At 59.1% G+C, this 19607-nt stretch overlaps 5 protein-coding genes across 5 annotated transcripts; 2 read left to right on the plus strand and 3 right to left on the minus strand.

The window, feature by feature from the left end:
- Positions 1–1072: 1072 nt before the first annotated feature.
- PHACADRAFT_251905 (uncharacterized protein) lies at positions 1073–3876 on the minus strand. The gene is made up of 7 exons (XM_007393242.1): positions 3712–3876; positions 3572–3643; positions 3339–3514; positions 2989–3290; positions 2626–2928; positions 2373–2574; positions 1073–2315 (listed from the first exon to the last, which is right to left on the minus strand). Exons 1-7 carry the CDS (start codon positions 3828–3830, stop codon positions 1390–1392), a joined length of 2100 nt encoding a protein of 699 aa, XP_007393304.1. The 5' UTR covers positions 3831–3876; the 3' UTR covers positions 1073–1389.
- A 1108-nt stretch (positions 3877–4984) lies between these two features.
- PHACADRAFT_182373 (uncharacterized protein) lies at positions 4985–6903 on the plus strand (the record flags this gene model as incomplete). Its single annotated transcript, XM_007393243.1, has 2 exons — positions 4985–6547; positions 6626–6903. Coding segments are annotated over 2 exons (1839 nt in total), but the record flags the coding sequence as incomplete, so codon positions are not given.
- Positions 6904–8176: 1273 nt separating this feature from the next.
- PHACADRAFT_171191 (uncharacterized protein) lies at positions 8177–10459 on the minus strand. Its single transcript, XM_007393244.1, has 3 exons — positions 9397–10459; positions 8862–9058; positions 8177–8801 (listed from the first exon to the last, which is right to left on the minus strand). The coding sequence occupies exons 1-3, from the start codon at positions 10328–10330 to the stop codon at positions 8637–8639; spliced, it is 1296 nt and encodes a 431-aa protein (XP_007393306.1). The 5' UTR covers positions 10331–10459; the 3' UTR covers positions 8177–8636.
- A 5439-nt stretch (positions 10460–15898) lies between these two features.
- PHACADRAFT_206824 (uncharacterized protein) lies at positions 15899–17458 on the minus strand (the record flags this gene model as incomplete). The annotated part of the gene is made up of 5 exons (XM_007393245.1): positions 15899–16811; positions 16862–17072; positions 17128–17221; positions 17273–17281; positions 17342–17458. 5 exons carry the CDS (start codon positions 17456–17458, stop codon positions 16397–16399), a joined length of 846 nt encoding a protein of 281 aa, XP_007393307.1. The 3' UTR covers positions 15899–16396.
- Positions 17459–17893: 435 nt separating this feature from the next.
- PHACADRAFT_251912 (uncharacterized protein) lies at positions 17894–19538 on the plus strand. The gene is made up of 10 exons (XM_007393246.1): positions 17894–18025; positions 18076–18102; positions 18161–18210; positions 18267–18461; positions 18514–18590; positions 18642–18690; positions 18747–18790; positions 18844–18942; positions 18992–19032; positions 19091–19538. The coding sequence occupies exons 1-10, from the start codon at positions 17985–17987 to the stop codon at positions 19455–19457; spliced, it is 990 nt and encodes a 329-aa protein (XP_007393308.1). The 5' UTR covers positions 17894–17984; the 3' UTR covers positions 19458–19538.
- Positions 19539–19607: the final 69 nt, after the last annotated feature.

The following is a 19607-nucleotide window of genomic DNA, read 5'->3' on the forward strand; positions in this document are numbered from 1 at the left end:
CTACGTGAGCAGAGGACAACGACAGTGGCCGTAGAGACTGACCGCACGCATCGTAAAGCTGCTGCAGTAGCATACAGGAGAACTCGTCGCGTCCGAAGAACAGGATGTCAAACGGCTGCCCGGGAGGCTCGGTGCGGATCGTGCTCGAAAGCTTAGACAAGGAGCGGCGGAGGACGAGCCTGGTACATGTTCGTGGATGTCTGTGAAATGTTGCGCGGAGCATGAGACGACCAAGGCTGTGATGCTGCGAGGATCCTGGCAGAGAAACAACCGCAGGAAAGCGAACCCTGCGCGCTAATTCAGGCGCATCAACAACTACCGTTCAGCCAGAATAGGAAAGGCCGGGTTCCATGACGGCGCCTCGTCCCCAGTGCTGCTGATCTCTGTATAGCAGATCTGCCGTGCTATTTGTGGGACGAAACGCTGACTGTAAATAGAGTTTTTCTGAAACATTTTGGTGGTTTTGATGTACCCGAGAGCAAGGCGCAGATACACTCGAGACGGAAAAGAAAAGGGGAGAAAATGTTTTGGGTCGGGAGTGTGAGCTGCGCTGCGCTGCGGATCCGCGGACCGACGACGGCCGTGGCCTCGACAGCAGCTGCGACACCGGGGAAACACTGCCACCGCAGCTCCCCGGGGAAACGCTACCGCCGCCGCAACGAGGGCAGTCAGTGTGGGCGATCCGCAAGTTGAAACTGCTGCCCGTGTCGAAGATGCACAACATCACCATCAAGCGCGTCAGGAAAATTCAAACTCCGAAGCCATCGTGGCGTCTCGGACGCTTCCCGTTTCGCCCTCGCGCGACGCTCACAGCAGGGGAAAAAAAAAATGCAACCGAACCAGATACGATACTGCAAGTACTGCTACACGAGGGTATACACATATATAGGCTCGCCTGCCCGCCCGCTCGCCCGTCTCCACCCGCCGTCCACCACCGCCCGCGCCCATCTCTGGCGGAGGGTGCGGCGGCGGCAAACGACGGGCACAGCAGAGGCAAACAACGGCCGAGCACACGGCCCAGAGAGCGAGAGCAAAGAGCGCGCGAAAACAAATCCAAAAAAGAAAAGTGCGGGGTGGCGCTAGCTGCTAGAGACGCGTGCGAGCCAACAGAGGAAGTAGGCCAGAGACAGAGAGAGTGAGAGTGATCAGCAGGAGTGAGAGAGAGAGAGAGAGGGAAAGGGCTACAGATGGCTACACGATTCAGGCGTACAATGACCATGAGATGTGTGTGTGTGTGTGGATGTGAATGTGTGTGTTAGATGAGGCCAGGGCAGGAGGCCAGGCTTATGAGTGATGTGTGTGCGCAAGGAAAACGACGAAGAAACAAGTATTACGGGGCGCTCGTGGGGCCGGTGAACGAAGAGGAGGTCGAAAATGAAACAACGGCACTCAGCATTGCGCGGACACACCAGACACGAGCGTGCTCAGGAGCGTGTTGCCGGGGCCGTTCGCAGAACGGAGCGCACTCTCAGGCGTGACCGGCGACGCAGACGACACGGTCGAGACCGACCGCGCACTGAGCGGGCCCATGTGGTTGCTCCCGGACGAGACCGGCGAGAGCGGGCTGAGCGCCTTCGGGGACGCCGCCATGTTCTCACGGGGCGCGCCCAGCCCATTGACGCGAGGGCTCGCCGTCCTGGGGCTCGAAGGCCAGTTCGGCGACGGTCCGCGCACCTTGCCTTGCATCACCTCCTGGTACTCGCTCGGCGACGGGTTCCACGACGTCCGGTGGAAGCTCTTCTTCTTCCGCACGCTTGCCTTGTAGGCCGCACGAATAGCGCTCGTCGCGTCGTGCGTGTTGATGAAGAGCGACGACGTATTGGACGTGGCGGAGGCAATGCTCGCCGCAGGCGACTTGGTGATTTCCAGACGTGGGAGCTGCGTGGTGGTCGCGTGAGGCGGAGGCGGCGGCGGCGGTAGTGGCTCGCCTAGGGACGGATCAAACGAGACGCGAAAATGAGGAGGTGATGGCGACGTGGAGGAACAGGTGTGGTAGTGGCTGTAGGCGGAAGAGCCACTGCCAGAAGTCGACGGTCGAGAACCCGGCGGCGAGACCGACGATCCATCAAAGTACTCGTGTCCCGAATCATGGTCAGATGATGACGGAACCGAGTGCACGTGTTCCCGCAGGAAATCTCTGGGAAGTGTTGGTGGGAAAGCGGAGAGAAAGTCCTCGGGCGAGTGCGAGTGTCCATGGGCAAGAGCACGGTTCAGTGGTGAGTCCCCACTGTGCTTCTCCGGAGCTGATAGCAAAGCGCAGCGATCTTCCCACTGCTTCAGGTTTTCCTTGCATTGCTGTGCGAAGACTGCCATTTCTACAAGAGGCGGCTATCAATGATAGGCGAAACCCGCTACTGAACCAAGATACTCACGTGGGATTCCAGAAGCGGTGAGCTCGAACAGCGGGTACGTGAAATGGCTGGTGAAGAACACCTGGCCCTTTGCCTCGCTCAGCGCGTCCTTGGACGGTTTCACCGAGGTCGGCAAATCCAGGTGCTGTTCAAGCAAGAACTGACTCGTCCACTCTGCCTCCAAAGCCGCTGCCCAGTGCTGCGACACCGTATGTGGCCGACTCTGCTTGACGCTTCAGATCGATCCCTCGTGAAAGGCCAAGAAGTGACTCACGGGGTTGCTGATATCCGCACACTTGATCAACGCCTGGCACACGAGCACCTTTTGCCGAAACGGGTCGATCGGATTCTCGGCGTTCACCATCTCTTTGAAGCACTGCATGAACTCGGCGTGGACGCTCATGTCTGTCGCAAGCACGGTCATCGCGAGAAGCTTCCTGAACGGCGGGCCGGACTTTGGGCGATCCAGGAGGGTGCCAAGTCCATGGTGTCGCATGAGCTGCATGATGAGGCTGTAATGCAGCTGCTCGAGCGTCGAGTTCTCAAAGAGCTCTGCGAGCGGCGTTTTCGCGTTGCGCTGTCGATCCGACATCAATCGACAAAAAGGGAGAGAGAGCGCAGACTAGACGCGACGTACGAGAAAGGCGTTTGTAAGACCAGGATGCCCCACGTCGTGACCCACGGCTGCGATGTACAATGCAAAGATGTCCTCGTGTGTGAGAGAGCCGATGAACGACTTTTCTCTCTTTGCGCGCTGCTTGTCTGGTTGCCACAGGCGTGCGTCCGCGCGCAAGAGTATGGAGACGGGCGGAACAATGCCGGCGGTGAAGAGGAAGAAGAAGGTCGCCTGGAAGACGTCGAGGGCATGTTGAAAGTTGTGGTATGTGTTCCTTTGACGGTAGAGCTGACGGAGGTGCTGGAGAAACGTGGATATTTGGTCTGGAGGCGATGAGTGAATTGAATGGGGGAGAGACTCTCACGGCTCACCCAAGGATACGTCGATAGCGTCCTGCATGCCGTGTATGCGGAAGAGAGCCTCGAAGAGGATGTAGGTGCAGGCAAGGATGTGCTCTTCTGGGAGCTTGTGTGGTTCGAAATGCCACGAGTCCAGGGATTCGATTAGGCGGCGCCGTGTCTTGTCGTCGACGTTAATCATGGGTGAGCTGAGAAGACTGCTGAGTACGGGCGGTATGGAAGACGGAGGGAGAAGGTCAGCTGACGTGGTGTAGGGCGGCTCCGAGTTGACTATTGTCTCGGTGTGCGCACGGACGTCTATCAAGACTTCGGCATATCTGGCCAAGAGGCGAAAAAGTAAGGAAGTGGATATCTTTGGATGGGGTACATGTAGCGCGGCACGTACCTGGTCTCGCCATCCTGGATTTCCTCCCAGCCGCCCCAGCCATGGCCGCGACCTTCGTCGCCGAGGGCGAGGGCGAGGCCGCCGACGTCGACGCTGCGCCTGCGCGAGTGCAGTCCCATGGGGGTCCACGAGGCTGAAAGCTATCGGACCGTGCGAGCAGAAGCGCTGATGGGCGTGATGGGGACGGTTTTGAGGAGGGCAGGGAGGAGCGAGAGGGCGAGGAAGAGGGCGCGGACGATGTGGGCGGTGGGCGGGAGGGGCGGTCGGCGTGGAGTGGGATGGAGGGAGCAGAGGAGGGAGGGCCTGGTGTTTGGTCGGGAGCTGTGCGCAGGATTAGGCCTCGTCCGCGTGGCGGCCACGTGGGAGTGCGAAAGACTCGCTCCGGGGATTCCTTGAGCCACGTGGGCGGCGGGGGCGCGGGGTTTTTTGCCGATGACGCAGAGCACGCGGCTGGCTGACACATGGAGGAGGGAGAGGCAGCCGTGTCCGTCGTGGATTTCATAGATTGCACGCCGAGGGCGGGAGGACCCTTGGCGGATCCGGACGCGACGGCTGCCACGGCGGCCGGGCACGGGCTGCGGGGCGGGAGAGATCGCGAGGCCAGTGGGCATATCGGACAGCTCGCGACGGCGCTCGATCTGAGCCTAGCGCCACCTGCAGGTGCGTTCAGTCGCCAGCGCCGCGCACACGAACGCCCCACGCCAGCCCAGGCTCTGCTCCGTCGCGTCCACGCCCCTCTCCCGACGCGCGCCCTGCTAGCGCCCCAGCGCCCCAGCGCTCGCCGTCGGCGGCGCGACCGGCGACGACGCCATGGCCGTCGGTGGACATGACATGCACATACGATCGGGTACAGTTGCACTGGGCTGTCATGGCCATCACTCCGCTGCTGCGCTAACAGCGACACTATATGGATCTCCAGTTCCCCAAACCTTGTTGCAAACGAGGCAACACTGGCCTGCAATGCATCTCGCCCAACAAGGCACTCGCTTTCCCGCTAACGTCCTCTACCGAGCCCTGTGCGACATGCCGGATCTCGCTTCCTCTGCTGCTAGAACATCCAACAACGGCAAACCTCAAAATGTCCGTAAACTCGCCCTCGTCCTCCTCCTCCCAACCCACTGCTTTATAGTCTGCGCCCGAGCCATCCCTCGTCCACTCCAACCGCTCTCGCTTTCTCTGCCCCACACACACAGCGCCCCGCCTACGCTATCCTTGTTCCCAACAACACCGTCGGCCCGATCTTCCCCCGACCCCGATCATAACAGCTCCCCCAATGTCTTCGAAAGGTAGAGCTCGCTTGATTCGGTACTCGTCATTCGGCGTGCTAAATGGTAGCCTCCAGTCGATGTGCCTGCTCCCCTCAGCCGCAGCCTCTCCTGGCCCTACCATCCCACCAGCCCGCACGACCCCGTCCTTCGCCGCTCGCCAGGCGGACACGCCTATGTCCTCGACGAGCAGAACGAGCTCCGAGGCCTCAGGCCCGAGCACGGCATCAGTAAGTCGCCTGCCATCTCAAATTCTTGCACCGTCCACATCACACGGTACAAAAGCAGTCCGGGACGGAAACGTGCACACGTTTGTCGCCGACGGCCTCACCATCAATCTGGCCGACGTAGACGTCGACCATCCCTCGGCCGACGTCCCAGCATGTGAGTCGCTCCCGACGCTACTCGCCTCCGCGTTCGGTGACCGATCCTCCTGCTCAGACAGGCCCTCTCGCCCGTGGCCTACCCTTACCGGACACGATCTCATGGCTATCTTCCCGGCGCCCGTCACGCGCCCCCCAACCGACGCCTGTGATGTTATCTTCAGGAAACAGATCCACGATTTTCTCATGGGCACTCCCGAGGACCTCCGACGTGATTTCCGCCCGAGTCAGCTGCAGCCCACGGGCGACCGCTCCGAGAGGCTGGAACTCAGTGCGAACGCTGGCTCGCAGCGCGCACCTCTTCGCCGCGCGGACCTCTCCGTAGTCTCTACGCCGCCGCAGCCACCGCCTCCGCCACCACCAGGCCACGACAGACATCATTCGCAGCCCCCCCAGCCCCATGACCTCGCACCCCGCACGCATCTCCCGGCGCGTCCCCACCCTCTGCCGCCGCTCGTCAGCACGCCGCGGGGCCCCACACACCCCAGGCAGGACAATGCGGGCCCGGCCATGCGTCTCTACAATTCGGATCCTGCCAGCGTGCGGTCCGCGTCACCGGCGGCGCCCCCCAGTGCGGCGGCTGCTGCTACCGCTGCTGTGTCGCGTCGTCCGCCGAATGCGGAGCGCCCCCCGGCGTACGCGTCGCCTGCCCAGCCTGCGGCCCACACGGGCGTCCACGCTCGCGCTGGCGGCGACAGCAGCCCTCCCGCACTGCTCTCCTGGCACCCGGCAGAGCGCTCCTCCCCGCCCTCGCTCGGCCACGGCACCTCCCCGCCGCTGCAGCCTGTGCCCACCACCGCCTCTGCCTCTGCCGCTGCCGCTGCCCCCGCCGCCGCCCTCGCGCCTGCGCCTGCGCCCCAGGCACCGCCGCCCGCGCCGCCGCCGGGCGCGACGCGGCCAAAGATCACGCTCATCCAGTGCAACCCGCAGAACGCGCACCCGCACAACCCGCCGCTGACGACGGTCCCGCTGGACCTGGGCGGGCGCGATGCGTACGTGCGCGAGCGCGAGACAGAGGCGCGTGAACGTGCGCGCGAGGCTGCGCCGGCCAGGGCACCGGACACGCGCGAGCAGGAGGGCGCTGCAGCGGACGGGTGGGCGCACAGGCAGGAGCCCCAGCAGCAGCACGGCCAAGAGCCTCCAGCGACGCATGAGGGCTATATCCCACGGCTGCGCGCGCCCAAAAAGGTCCGTGCTCTCTATTTACAAATTGCCCTTTCCGTGCACGCGGGGACCTGACCAACCCTATCTGTACGTGCGCACAGACCTGCGGGCGCGAAGACTGCACGATACCGTACTGCCGGTCGGTGCACCACCGCAAGAAGCCTCCTGTCGCCAAGCCACACGCGCGCGGGGGTGGTGCGCAGGACGACAAGGTCGTCGACCTCACCAGGGCAGAATAATACGTCGCGGGGAAGGTGCCCTGCGCTGCCTCCGTCCGTGCGTTGTTTGCTCGCCGCATCGCAGGCCCCCCAGCCTTGGCCTGCGACGCTACTCAATGGGCCCATATACCGCGTGTTCCTTCGACGTTTTTCTAATGAAGCCCCCCGACCTGCCTCGCCTATTATCTGAAGCTTGAAGCCTCATCCTGACGTACTACGAGCCCACACACCCCCGATTCCACCCAGAGACACGACAGTGCCTTTCCTCGGTCCCAATTATTTAATCGCTGCCACCACCCGTGTTCTGTTCGCAGCTTCCCGTATGTATGTAGTGTTATCGCCACGCGTGGCGAATATACCATCATGTCCCTGCTCGCATGTCCGCACGCAGCCGCGCGACGCGCGACGCCATCCCCCAGTGTGACCACGACACCCACCGACAAAACCGTCTTGTCCCGCGCCACACGCCCTCCCGATGGCACTGCACGTCGGGCTGCTGTGCTTTGCACGAGCGTGGCGCCCGCTGCGCCTTCGGGCGGGCGGGCTGGCCCCGCCCGTGGCGCGATGGGAAGGGGGGGGCGGGGGCGGGGGTCCGACCTTGCCCTCCCGCGGGAAAGGCGCGCCTCGCAGCCTGCCGGCCTTCTTTCTCTTTTCCAACAACGACACACGTCAGCTTATACTGCTAGATTAGGTAACCTCGCCCCGCGCGATCGCGGGTGGTGCGATCAAACCTGGGGCCCATGCCGCCTTATTACGTCCGCCCCGCCCCCAGCGACCCCCCTGCGCTGGCGCGCTCGCACCGTTACGCGTCGCGACGCGAGCTGGCGTTTTAGTGCCCGAGGGTCGCCGAGGCCCTCTCCCCCCCCCCCCTCCCACTGCGCCCCCCCCTCCCTCTCTCCCGCCCGGGCACACGCTGGGCCCCCGCGGAGACCAAAGTAGTGCCCGGCGCGCGTTTTGCGCGGTCGCGTGGCCGAGCCGATTGGCACCAGGCGCGTGCTTCGGGACACTGTGGTTGCCGGTTTTGTCCCGTGGGGAGGCATGTGCCCCCGCCCAGCCAAGCCTTGCAGCGCCGACTTGTCAAGTTGCCGGCTTGCTTGTCCGAGTCCGTCCCGCCGCTCGCCACACTCACCGACTCTTGCAACGGGCGCCCGCGCATAATGCCGGCTTCTAGCCTTGCGTACTCGGGCTGCTCGGTCGCCTTGACCCAAAGCCCTCAGGGCCAGGAACATTTAGTGGTCCAGGGTATGCTTGCTCTGTTCTAGGTGCTTGCCAATGCGACACTGCAGATCGCCGCTCAGCATCAAGCTCAAGCTCAAGTGCTAGTGCTAGTGTCGATCGGGGCGAAGCACGTCTTTTCTACTCCGTCTTAGTGGATACACACGACAGAAAATACAAATACAATCTATGATAGATAGTACATAGTCATACACGTGGCAGCCAGTGGTATAATGTAATAAATACATCGTGAGAGCAATTTTGTCCGTAACGAGTCGACTTATATGCACAAGAAAGGAACCGTATGCAATGTTTAAACCCAACAATGATGGTGAGCACGAGATAAACGAAGGAAGAATCGAGCGCTGAGAGAGAATAGCAACGACAGTAAAAAGGATGGCGTCTCGAAAGCTAAATGTCAAGCAAGAAACGATAATGATGGTATACTTCAACGACAGGGCTGCGGGGCAAAGTGGTCGACGCTCGAACCACAGGCGAGGGCTCCGATGCAAGGGATTACACTATACTTGTCCGGCCAAGTAGGCCAGGGGACCCTGTCACCTGTGACACCCATTCTAAAGCAGCCGCTTTCGTGATGCGCACAAAGCGGCCGCTATAATATGGGGCTTGTGTCAGGTTTGTGACGTGTCTGGCCTACTTGGTCGGACAAGTACAGCATCTCATGTCCATGCTACGCGCCCAGATCTCATGATGCCGCCATATGCACCAACGCCCGCACTCGCAGATGCCAGCCTCCGCGAGGCGAGGGTGCTAACGCTGTGTGGCTGAGCCAATAGCAGGCCCTGCCCAGCATGCGTTGAATGCGACTGGGGCCCTGCGCCATCCTATATTGTAATTCATTAATGTCCGGTCCGGAACATGGGACTCGGAAGACATTGACATACCTTGTCGCTTCCATAGTACATCCCAAGCGAGACAGCTTTCCTAGCCCACATATTGTTAGAACCCTCATCAGAGCCGTTGACAGGGTCCACGTCGTGGCCGAGCACCCCGAGATCATGAGCGGGCATGACGTAGCGCGATGACGCCGGGGGTGGTAGGCGGACTGGCGTCGTGGTGGTGTACGCGAGAGTCTGTCGCGCTTGGCTTTCGTGAGAGCCGACATAGCCCGGCGAAGAGTATGACGATGATATCGACGAACCATACATCGCAGAGGACGTTACCGGGGATGATGATGATGATGATGATGATGGATACATCAAAGAGGGTGATGACGAGGATGCTGGAGGCGAGGGGGCAAGATAAGAGAGAGGGGGAGAGTGAGTCGACGTGCATGATAGCGATGAGTGTTGCACGGATGGCCGGGACGATTGTAGAGGCTTTGTAATGGACGAGAGGGACGATATCGACGTCGGCATCCGGACTGTTTGATAATCGTCATACATACAGCCACCCATCTGATTAAGCTTTGAAACTTACGGGAAGACGACGGAGAGGCCGACGATATCGACGAATACCTGGAGCCGTAGTCTAATCCTATTGTGGCATCCAGACCCTGTGCCGGGGTAAGGACGGTGTCGAATGCGGACTGATGCCTCGTGAGGTCGGGCGAGTAGCTCAGCGAGTGCGAGTCAGCCGAAGAGTTGGACCAGGCATGGCCATGGTCGTCGATGGGGGACGACGAAGGAGAGTCGGCGAGGGTATAGTCGAACTCAGGTGTGGGTGAAGGGTCAGGCACGTACGTTGGCATGGGTGTCACCCTGCGCCGCTTGCGCGCCGACCGCTCGGATCCGTCCGCGGCGAGGTAGAGAGCACCCGGCGGCTCCGACTTGACGCGATCGTAACCGATCTCGAGCTGGAATTCGAGTATTCTGGGCACCTCACGGAGAGGGCCGATGGGCTCGCCGTTCCAGTTGACGTTCGCAGTGGGATCGCGCACGGCGTTGTGCATTGTGAAGGGGTCGAGTCGGAAGACGCCCATCATACGCCGCATCTCCTTGGAAGCCTGTGTAGCGCGCAGCGGAACTTCGGTCATGCTCGAGAGGGCGGGGTATGCGGTCATGGCGGCATCGGTGACGGCGGGGATCTCAAACACAAAGTCGTCTTGTTCGTCTTCCTGCTTGACGGATGCGGGGGCGGGGTCGGGGTCAACGACCGATTCGGAAGACGTCAGCGGAGAATCGAGGACAGCATTGACAGGGAACTGATAGACATCATCAGCGCCCCAGGACGCGTTCTCAAAGCGGGGCTGCCTCGGGGATGCGAAGGAGTGTGCTGAGGAAGAGGAGGATGGGCGAGAGTCGAGGACGGCATGGTCGGGGGCGGAGGGATAGTGGTGGTCGTAGGGAAGATAGTCGCTCAAGGGGGGGTTATAGGCGACGGAGTCCCAGGTCGGGTAGAGGGATTGGGTCATCGGGGACGATATAGGCAAACCGAGAGCAGTTTGGGGGGAGGGCCGTCCATTTTTCTAGGTCCAGCCCACGATCTTTATAATATGAACACTCCCAGCAAACAACTGTCGAGTTGCTCGCGTTGAACTCTCGTTCGAGCAGGCGCCCCTGGCCTACCATCTTGATTTGGAAGGCTTCCTGTTGGGATCCGCAAATGCCGGCCAAACACGCCTAAACATGCCACCACCCTCTTGAGCTTTTCTGCGTGCCTTCCAGTTGTTCTGCCTGCTCCAGTCTTGCTCATCTCGCCTTATCTTGTGCGCACACGTAAACAAACGTCTGGCGTGCCCGTCGCCCACAGCGATGTGCGCGAGGGTGCGTACGCGTTCAGCCCGTGATTCAAAGTCCGACTCAGCGACTTTCAATCGCGCTCTATAAGCGCTCATCGGTGATCGCGGCCACCGTTTTGTGTGCTCCCGCCATGCTGGGTGCCCGACACGTCTCTGAGACGTGCGTCGGCCCAACAGTGATGCACAGACTCGGTTATCGACCTGCTCGTACGTACATCATCGAACGACGCCAGTGTCTGCTGCCTATCCGCGTCGCTATTCAGCCGACATGCCGAGAAGCAACCTGCCGTCGTCCTCTGCTCCTGGCAGAGCACGCACTTTCTCCCCCGGAGAAGAGGTGGGTCCTCCTCGTCCGCTAAACCTTCTATCCATCCAATCCTCTCGTCAGCTCGGTCCCGCTCTTCCGTTTGTCTCCCGCCATATTGGTCCACTTCAGGCCGCGACTCAAGCTTTGACACCGAGTCAAAGAACATGGGCTCCATTGCAGCACGATGCAGATGCTTCCTGCTTTGCTCCGCACTGATTCAATGGCTTGATCTTTGCTCGTAGGTGAGTGTGCGCGTCGCATCGTTGCTCAGACCTGGGATCTTCGGGAAAAAAATTAGAGGGTACTGCTGTTCCTCGGCGCGTGCAAGGCCTATCACCTTATCAACCCGATATCACAGCTTTCCATCTTACGACTTTGCTGTCGGACCCTGCTGTGGGCCGGAATCCCTTCCGTTGGCTGACTGTGCCATCTAGGGCTTCAGGGAACCCAGGCTACATCGACTCAGTTGCGCAACGAATAGACGGACTTCGGTTCCAGCTGCGTGGTCACACGCTGTTGGTCTAACATTGCCTAACCTACAGTGTGCGCCACTACGGCCCACCGGTATCTGTTTTACGGACATCGGTCAGGTAAGGTTTCGTGCATGAGCACCTCTAAGATCCGCTCATGGAGAGGTTAATGAATAGGCAAGCCGCTAGCCTTTAGGCGCAGATCCTCCTAAGAACCGGCGCTGCTGCCCTATTCATTCACGCACCGCCCCTCTCATCTTAGCCCCGTTCATGTGAATACACGCTATGCCCGCCGCTTCCCCCGCAGATCGTACCCCACACGCGCTGCAGGCGGGGCCACGATAACAACCAGCCGTGTGGTCATACGGACAGCGAGTCTGGCTGGCTGTACTCTTTACAGCCGACAGGCCTGCTTAACTCGGGTCACGAACCGACCTCCGGCTGACGAGCAGATGGCTGCGGACAGCCCAGGCCTCGATACCTGTACGTTCGACACGTGTTATTTTCCATTGAGTGTAGATTGTAAGACTGACAGCGTTAATGGCTTCCAAGAGGCCATAATCACTGTACGCGCGCGTGGTACGATTTCAGTTACGTGTCCACGCAGCGACCTTCGCGGGAGACAAATAAGTACAGTATTCCCAGCAGAATAAGCCCCTGACGCTGGACTTATTGATATCTGTGACGTGGACGTTCACGCTTAGATGCGACTACCTCTGTCAACGGTCTTAATTAATTTATGGAGGCCACGTTACGAAGTGAGCGTAGCACGGCGACGAGCAGAGCCCAGATTGCAAACCTAATCTGCAGAGTTCGCATCGCATCTCGCCATCAGACTAAGACGATTGCGTCCCATCGCGTGACTCGGGTGTGCGACATCTCTGTGTCGTTGCGATCTGAGCTGCCTGGCACTCTGACGGCAACTCGGTCTGCGCTGGCGCATCCGAGGGGACCATGGATGTTACGTGTCTTCCACCAGTCTCCGACGGCGACCCTGGCAGTATTGACAACGTTTGGCTTACGCTGGCGTGCGCCGCCGTCGGGCAGGCTTCACATTAATCCCGCCGGGGGAAAGCTTGAGCGACGCTAGCCCGGGGGGGAATGGACTGGAAGCCGGCTGGCCACCATCACTTGTTGCGTGTCACCAACGCCTTCTTGCTACCGATACTCTACCACATGGACGGTCTCTGGGGAGAGACGCTTCTCTAGATGAGTAAACGGCAAGGTCCAGCGACGCCACATCGAATAATCATCACCAACAGGATTCGATGATGAGATGCCTACTAGAAAGGCTGTGCCATTCGATTGTCTGGTCATGCAGCTGACGTACCTCTCGCCGACAGGGACACCTTGTTCCTCGAGTCTGTTTTGCCACGGCAGAATCTTACGTGGGAAGCGCCTAGCCGCTGATTTGCTTGTATTTCCCCACGCCTCCGACTATGTCTCAGCGGTTCCCATTCTGAGTCGAGCCCTGCCATCCGCCGGCAACGCAAACCCAATCTGACGAACGGCCTCATCTCGGACGCTTTAGCAAATCGCATCAAGAGCAAGGCACAACAGCTATGGCCGTGCAAATGTTGCCAACGTACTGATTTCTACGCTGTGATCCTGCTGTCTCTCGTCCCGCGAACAAGCATCCCAGGACACCGCGCGCGACGTGGCAGCCCCGCGCGGCCCAGCGTAGAGCCGTCGGTGATCAATGCGGCGCTCGGCATTGGCACGCGTGCGTCCGTTTGATGATCTGGTGGGCCTCCGCTGCGTGCATCCGCTTTCGGTATGTTCGCTGTCGTCTTTGGGGTTGCGACACGCTTCATGCCGCGGAAGCGAAGCCGCTTGGTGCCGCGCCGCGAAGGTGATGCGCCTCCGCGTGCGAGCCCGTGGCGGCGGCGCGTCCGACGGACTCGAGTGTGCGCTACCTCCGCCGGGAGAAAGACTCCACGGCGTGACTTCGGAGGCGGAGATGTATCATGGTTATCTGCTGCCTTGTTCACATGCTACTACGCTTTCCTACGCTCTGCTCCTCTGAATCACGCAGGCTTAGCGTTAATAGAGACGTTCCACATGCACATTTGTTGGCAACATATCCGCAGCTCGAGATCCGTTCATGTTCCCATAGGAAGCCTGATTATTTCGTGCCGCATCTCCGACGCGCAACAGGTGCCCTGGATGGGATCTCATGTGGTTTCTGTAATCTCCGAGCATGACCACTATTCGCCTTCGCCCTGACCGTCGTCTAGGACTATAGATACATTGCAAAGCTCTGTCGGTGCTTTGTTTTTGCCAATGGCTTCTCGTGGGTTCTCATCAGCTATCTTGTCAGCGGCGGGTTCGCGAAGTTCTGAATTATTTCGAGACGCAAGGACTAGAGAGAGCGAGACTTCGGTGTGCCCACGGGACGAACTGCTATGCTGCCAAGATGTCGATAACCAGTGAAGACGCACATGGTAGCACTAACAGCGACGGTAGTCGTTCCCACAGGCGACGTACGTGTCGCACTCTATTATTGCGCACGCAACGGACTCCGTCGTTCATATCCTGGACTGGTTCACTCTATGACAAGTTTCAGGCCTAAATACAAGCAGCATCACGATCTCGCCTTCTCCCGGGGATCTGTTGTCTTAACCTCCCGCAGCATATCAATATCCCGACGACGACGCCAAGACAACTTTCGATGTGGAATTCGTAACCCAAGCCTCCGAAGACGCGACGGACCCTCTTCTATATCGCGTTTCTGCCGCTGGCCCTCCTCTCTTCAACGCACTGCTGCCACCCAGCGCATCGCCCAGTCAATTCGTCGCTCCGTTTTGCCACCGGACTCGCGCCGCACCTCAGGCGCGTTAACATTGTACAGCGCTCCGCAAACTCTCCCTTCGCTAGTGTTCTGCGCGCGCCTCTGCACGCGCTGTACCGCGACAGTTCAGCGGTCCAGTGACTCGGACTCCGCACGGCAGACGGCTGGGCCCGGGCTGGCCGGATACCGGCGAGCCTGGCGTAGGTGTCTAGGCTGCGGTCGTGGTATCCGGCGCGTGTGGGGCCCAGGCTAGGCGAAAGAAGAATGTTTCATGCTAGAAGCCAGGTGCGTGGCAGGGTACGGAGCACTAATTATGATGGGTGTATTTCAGAACCTATCCGTGAGACACACGTGGCGCGGAGTGGTCGCTGGGCGTGTCGCGGGGACGATCGCATCGGGGCAGTTACGGTACGATGGCGCCCCAGCTCCACCCGGGCCTACGCGAGCTGGCCTTGTGATAACTCTCAGCCCTGGGATACATGCGGCGGCCGTGCCGCAGTGGAGAGTCCAGCCTTTTGGACGGAGGCTGAGGATAACTCTCGCCACAAGGAATTGAATTTTAACTATTTTGGCGGCTATCGGCTGATATGTTTTCTGAAGGGGACCAGTGGTGTGTCAAAGAATAGGACGGGAACAGTGCGCAACTGCGGCCGCCCTGGGCCACAGTAAAGGCCTCAGACATCGCAGCGTCCCTCGGCAGAGCTCATAATTCTCGACAGCGACACCGCTTTCTTGACTCCGTCCCATTCATGCGAGTCGTTCTTCAATCGCGTGGGGAGCGCGAAGTCGTCCTAGGATCTGCATGAATCTGCCCCCAAACAGACCTCTAATCTTCAAGCCAATCGAGGAAGACGAGCAGGATTTGAAGCATCTCCCATCTACTGTGAGAACGCTCCAATCTGCCGCAGAGATACAACACAGCATTGCGGGTATAGGTTTCGAGACGTACCAAATGGCAAATGATCTCCTCCTGATACAGGTGGGCACAGGAGGACGTCCGCCCTGTAGCAGAGGCGATGCTTCTTGTAGCCTCGTGCGCGCCGATATTCTTCCCGCAATTAATGTGATATTTGACCGACAGGCCTGTTCCGTTGCGAGCCCTGTCCTCGTACCGTCCTAGGCCCTGCATCCTACTATCCTAAAAGAAGAAAAAGAAGACTGACAGTGTTGTCGGTTGGCGACATGTTGCCTACCTCAGCCTGGTCCAACCTCTTAACCCTCATACACCGCTACTTACGAAGCGACTCGCTCCACTCCACTTGGACTAGAACCAGATGAATGAAAGCAGGACAAGGGCGTGACCTGCCGGGATACAACCCAACGGTCCATGACCGCAGATCCTAGACATGTCGGGGCAGGACGTGCAGATAGGGATGCGGATGCGGGCGCGAAGCCTGCTCTGTTCGGCGACCAAACATGGCGCACCGACGGCGCGGCGGTTGTGCGAGACTCCAGCGTGGCGTGATCGAGGCTCTGAGCCCCTGTGGCATCGTATACTCGCTCGACCTGCCGGATATTGGGCGGAAGCTTTAGGTAAACTGAATGGGCGTACGCGGCCCAATGACCTCGGATGCAGAGAGCGGCAACTTGGAATGTTGCCTGGGAAGTGCGATTGGGCGGGGAAGGATGTCGAAACAGGTTTAGCTGCATCTCGTACCCATACACTCCGAGGACTGCACATCGCCTGTGTCATGCAGGAGCCGCGGTTACGTCTGCGATATGACCTTGAGGATGTGATATGTTAATGCGCTGGAGAGGTACCCAACCAGGGTCCAGTGTGTTGTATTTGTACAAGCGAGTGGCTGATCAAGGCACATGCTGGTGACGTGAGTCTAATGTGTCCACGAGAACAGTGTGTGTCGACGCAGCACACCGGTGTTCCACGATCTATTTCATGACTGGAGGTATGTTAGTCGGCGGGGTGGAGTGACGAGGATTATGTAAGTGCGGCGGGAGGCAACGTGCATTCAGCCTCCGCGAACCTTGACGTAAGGCCCAGAGCCTATATATGCATCGGACGGTCCAGAGAATCGGAGAGTGCATCCATCCTGGCATCTTTCAGGGTATCGAGCGTGGCGCACTTCCCAGGAGCATGTGCTCCCCACTATCCACACCACGATTCCGGGAGTGGCATCAAATCGAGCAGGCAAGTACCTGGGCGCTCCCCGCCATCAGCGACCAGCCCAGGTCTTATCCGCAAACCTAACTTTCGATAAATGATCTTCTCTGCCACTAACCGCCAGGCCTTCCTCTGACCAACGGCCGGTCCACCAGCGACACATGCCCTTGCGGATGCCGAGCTGTTCGCGATCCAGCCCCCCGCCGTGGACATCCAGCGTCGCCCGCCAGACTCCGTCGTCCTCGCCCTCCTCCCACGCCAAGCCCAGCTTCTCGCCTTCGCGCAAGAAATACTCGTATACCGCTGCCGGTGTGTATTTTCCGGCTGAGACATAGGTGCGGGCGCTGCTGGATTTGTGTAGCAAAGAGGTGAGTGACAGCAGCAGAGCGTCGTGCGACGCGTCAAAGTGCAGCAGATCCGACAGGAGGACAATGTCGTAGCCTTTTCTGTCGTCAGACACCAATTCTCTGTGTGTGCGTGAGTGCGCGACCTTGCTTGCCGGTTCCGCCAGACTTACAGGAGCGGTGCAACGTCGCTTCCCCACTCGTAACTGATCCAGCGAACGTCACACTTCTTGGAGAAATGGGGACGGTTGGAGTCAATATTTTTGATCAAGCTGTCCAGGATGACCCTGTCCGGATAGTCGGCGGCCACCACCAACGCTGGAGGCGCGTCAAGGGTGGCAGAGAGCAGTGAGGGCAAGGCGCATCCGGCGCCAAGTTCCACGACTAACAGATGCATGAGTAACTCGTGGCATTCGCAATGCCAGGGATAGATACACACCAGAGCGGCCGGCTAACGGGATAAGTCCACGCTCGATGCGCTCTGCCAACAAGAGCGACGGCGAGAAGAGATGGTCGGCCAACAGCGTGTTGGCCTTTGTGCCCTATCAGCAAGCATACCTCCAACGAACAGAGGCCACATTCACCTTGCCTTCCTGTGCAATTTCGTATGAAGCGTTGTTATTCGAGCGCTCCCAATATTATTATGTTCGTACCTTCGGTGCCGTAGTGAGCGTCAGTGGCCCGTAATAGACGGTCCCGTCATTGTGCTCCTCGTCGCCGAAGAGGCCGATGCTGTCGCCAAGCACATCTTCGACGTCGAGTGTATCCATGTTGGTGCGTGTTGTGAAACCTGAATCTTGACAAGAAAACATGAATTGGATGGAGATTGATGGGCCGGGCGTGGCATGCTTCTGATCCGATACGGGTCAGTTGCTTCTCTTCTGACTTCCTAAACTGGGAGGCATTGTCATTTGCATTAGAACGCCAGCCTAAAGCTCAAGCGTCGCTCAGCGCTCAGCACCGGCGAGCTCTACAAGCTATGTGCTCGACTGTCGCAGCAAGTACACCTATATCTTCTGCTTTTGCATCAGTTTCGCACAGATAGTACTGACCGGGTTTCGCCACGTGGCAACGGACATCGGCCTAGGGCAGTATTCACGTGCCAACGACAACATTCTTCGATGCCATCCACGATGAGGCTCAAAAGCCGAGTCGCCCAAATCACACTTGTGCGGTACATTCTCGAGCCCGACTCCTGCCCATCCTACGACCGCATATCCATCGTAGTACTAGACCCTTAGAGGACCTCTCACCATCTCTGTCAGCCCTCTAAGCTCAACTCTACAAAGTAAAGCAATGCTTGTCACCGCACTCACAGAGCTACTGGGAATACAAGTGTACGTGCACGTTACCCCGTACATATGCTGCTTGCTAGAGCTCTTCGTAGGCCTGTGGTGCAAGGTGGTATGCAATGGTGCGTGGACATACCCTCTATCGTGGACATCACGCTCAAGTCTGCGTGATTAATCCAGGGTCGGCGTCCCACAGCTTGTGGCGGCAGTCTCAAACGCAGGAGGGCTCGGCACGTCTGCCTCACAACATCATCCTCCATTGTATTGTACTGATATCTTTCCGTAGGCATGCTCACCGCCCTTACTCAACCCAATCCGGATGCCCTACGTGAAGCTATCCGCGAAACTCGGAAGCGCACATCGAAGCCGTTCGGCGTGAACATCACGCTTCTTCCCTCGATCAACCCACCAGACTATGCAGGTTATGCGCGAGCAGCGATCGAGGAAGGGGTCAGGATATTCGAGACTGCGGGGAATAACCGTGAGCTCGTTCATCGTCAGATAGTGATAGACGCGCTCAATGAAGGAGGCAGCGGGTCCCTTGATCCGGTATTTCAAAGACCACGGATGTATCGTGATTCACAAGTGCACAACCATCCGGCATGCTCAGGTGCGCTGCGACTTTGGTGCGACTATGGCGCGGGGTTCACCATTCTTGCAGTCAGCAGCAAAACTCGGGGTAGACTGTCTGAGTATAGATGGCTTCGAATGTACGCACGCGCCGCTCCAAGCAAATCCTGTTCAAGCTAACTCCACTTTGTCGTAGGCGCAGGACATCCTGGAGAAGAAGACATTGGTGGCCTGGTCCTGGTGAGCCGAAACATCTATCAGACGCACTCATCGCTCACGGCGACTTTTTTCAGCTTGCGCGGGCGGCACAGGAGCTGAATGTCCCGTACATTGCATCAGGAGGCATCGCCGACGGAAGGGGACTCGCAGCAGTGATGGCTTTGGGAGCTTGTGTACGTCGCTCGTTCTCTGCCAGCGGACCCTGTGCTGACTCCTTGCAAGGGGGCGAACATGGGCACACGTTTCATGTGTACAGTAGAAAGGTGCGCCACACCTACCCCGTCCCCCCTCACCATCATCTCTCACCACCTCACGTACCAGCCCGATCCACCAGAACGTCAAGGACAAGATCGTCGCGTCCTCCGAGACAGACACGGTGCACATATTCCGCACCCTGCGCAACACCGCTCGGGTGTACAAGAACGCGGTCTCGACGCAGGTCGTCGCGCTCGAGCACCGCCCGGGCGGGGCCAAGTTCGAGGAGCTGCGGGACCTCGTCGCAGGTGCGCGGGGCCGGAAGGTGTACGAGGTTGGCGACACGGATTATGGCATCTGGAGCGCGGGCATCAGCGTCGGGTTGATCAAGGACTGTCCGACGTGCGAGGAATTAGTGAAGCGCATCGAGCGAGAGGCTGAGGAGGTGATCAGCAATTTGGGAAAGTTGAAGGTTGAGAAGGCGAAGCTGTGAAAGAATGTTCTACTATTTGGATGTACTTTAGATGTACGATGTAAAGCTTACTGTTGTATCTACATGGGAAATACTGGACCAGGGGAACTGTCGTATCACTTGTTCACATCGCGCTTGGCTAAATTTTCTTCCCATGGAGCGAAGTCTTGC

This window comes from Phanerochaete carnosa (genome assembly GCF_000300595.1).
Source record: "Phanerochaete carnosa HHB-10118-sp unplaced genomic scaffold PHACAscaffold_3, whole genome shotgun sequence".
Taxonomy (NCBI): Eukaryota; Fungi; Basidiomycota; class Agaricomycetes; order Polyporales; family Phanerochaetaceae; genus Phanerochaete; species Phanerochaete carnosa.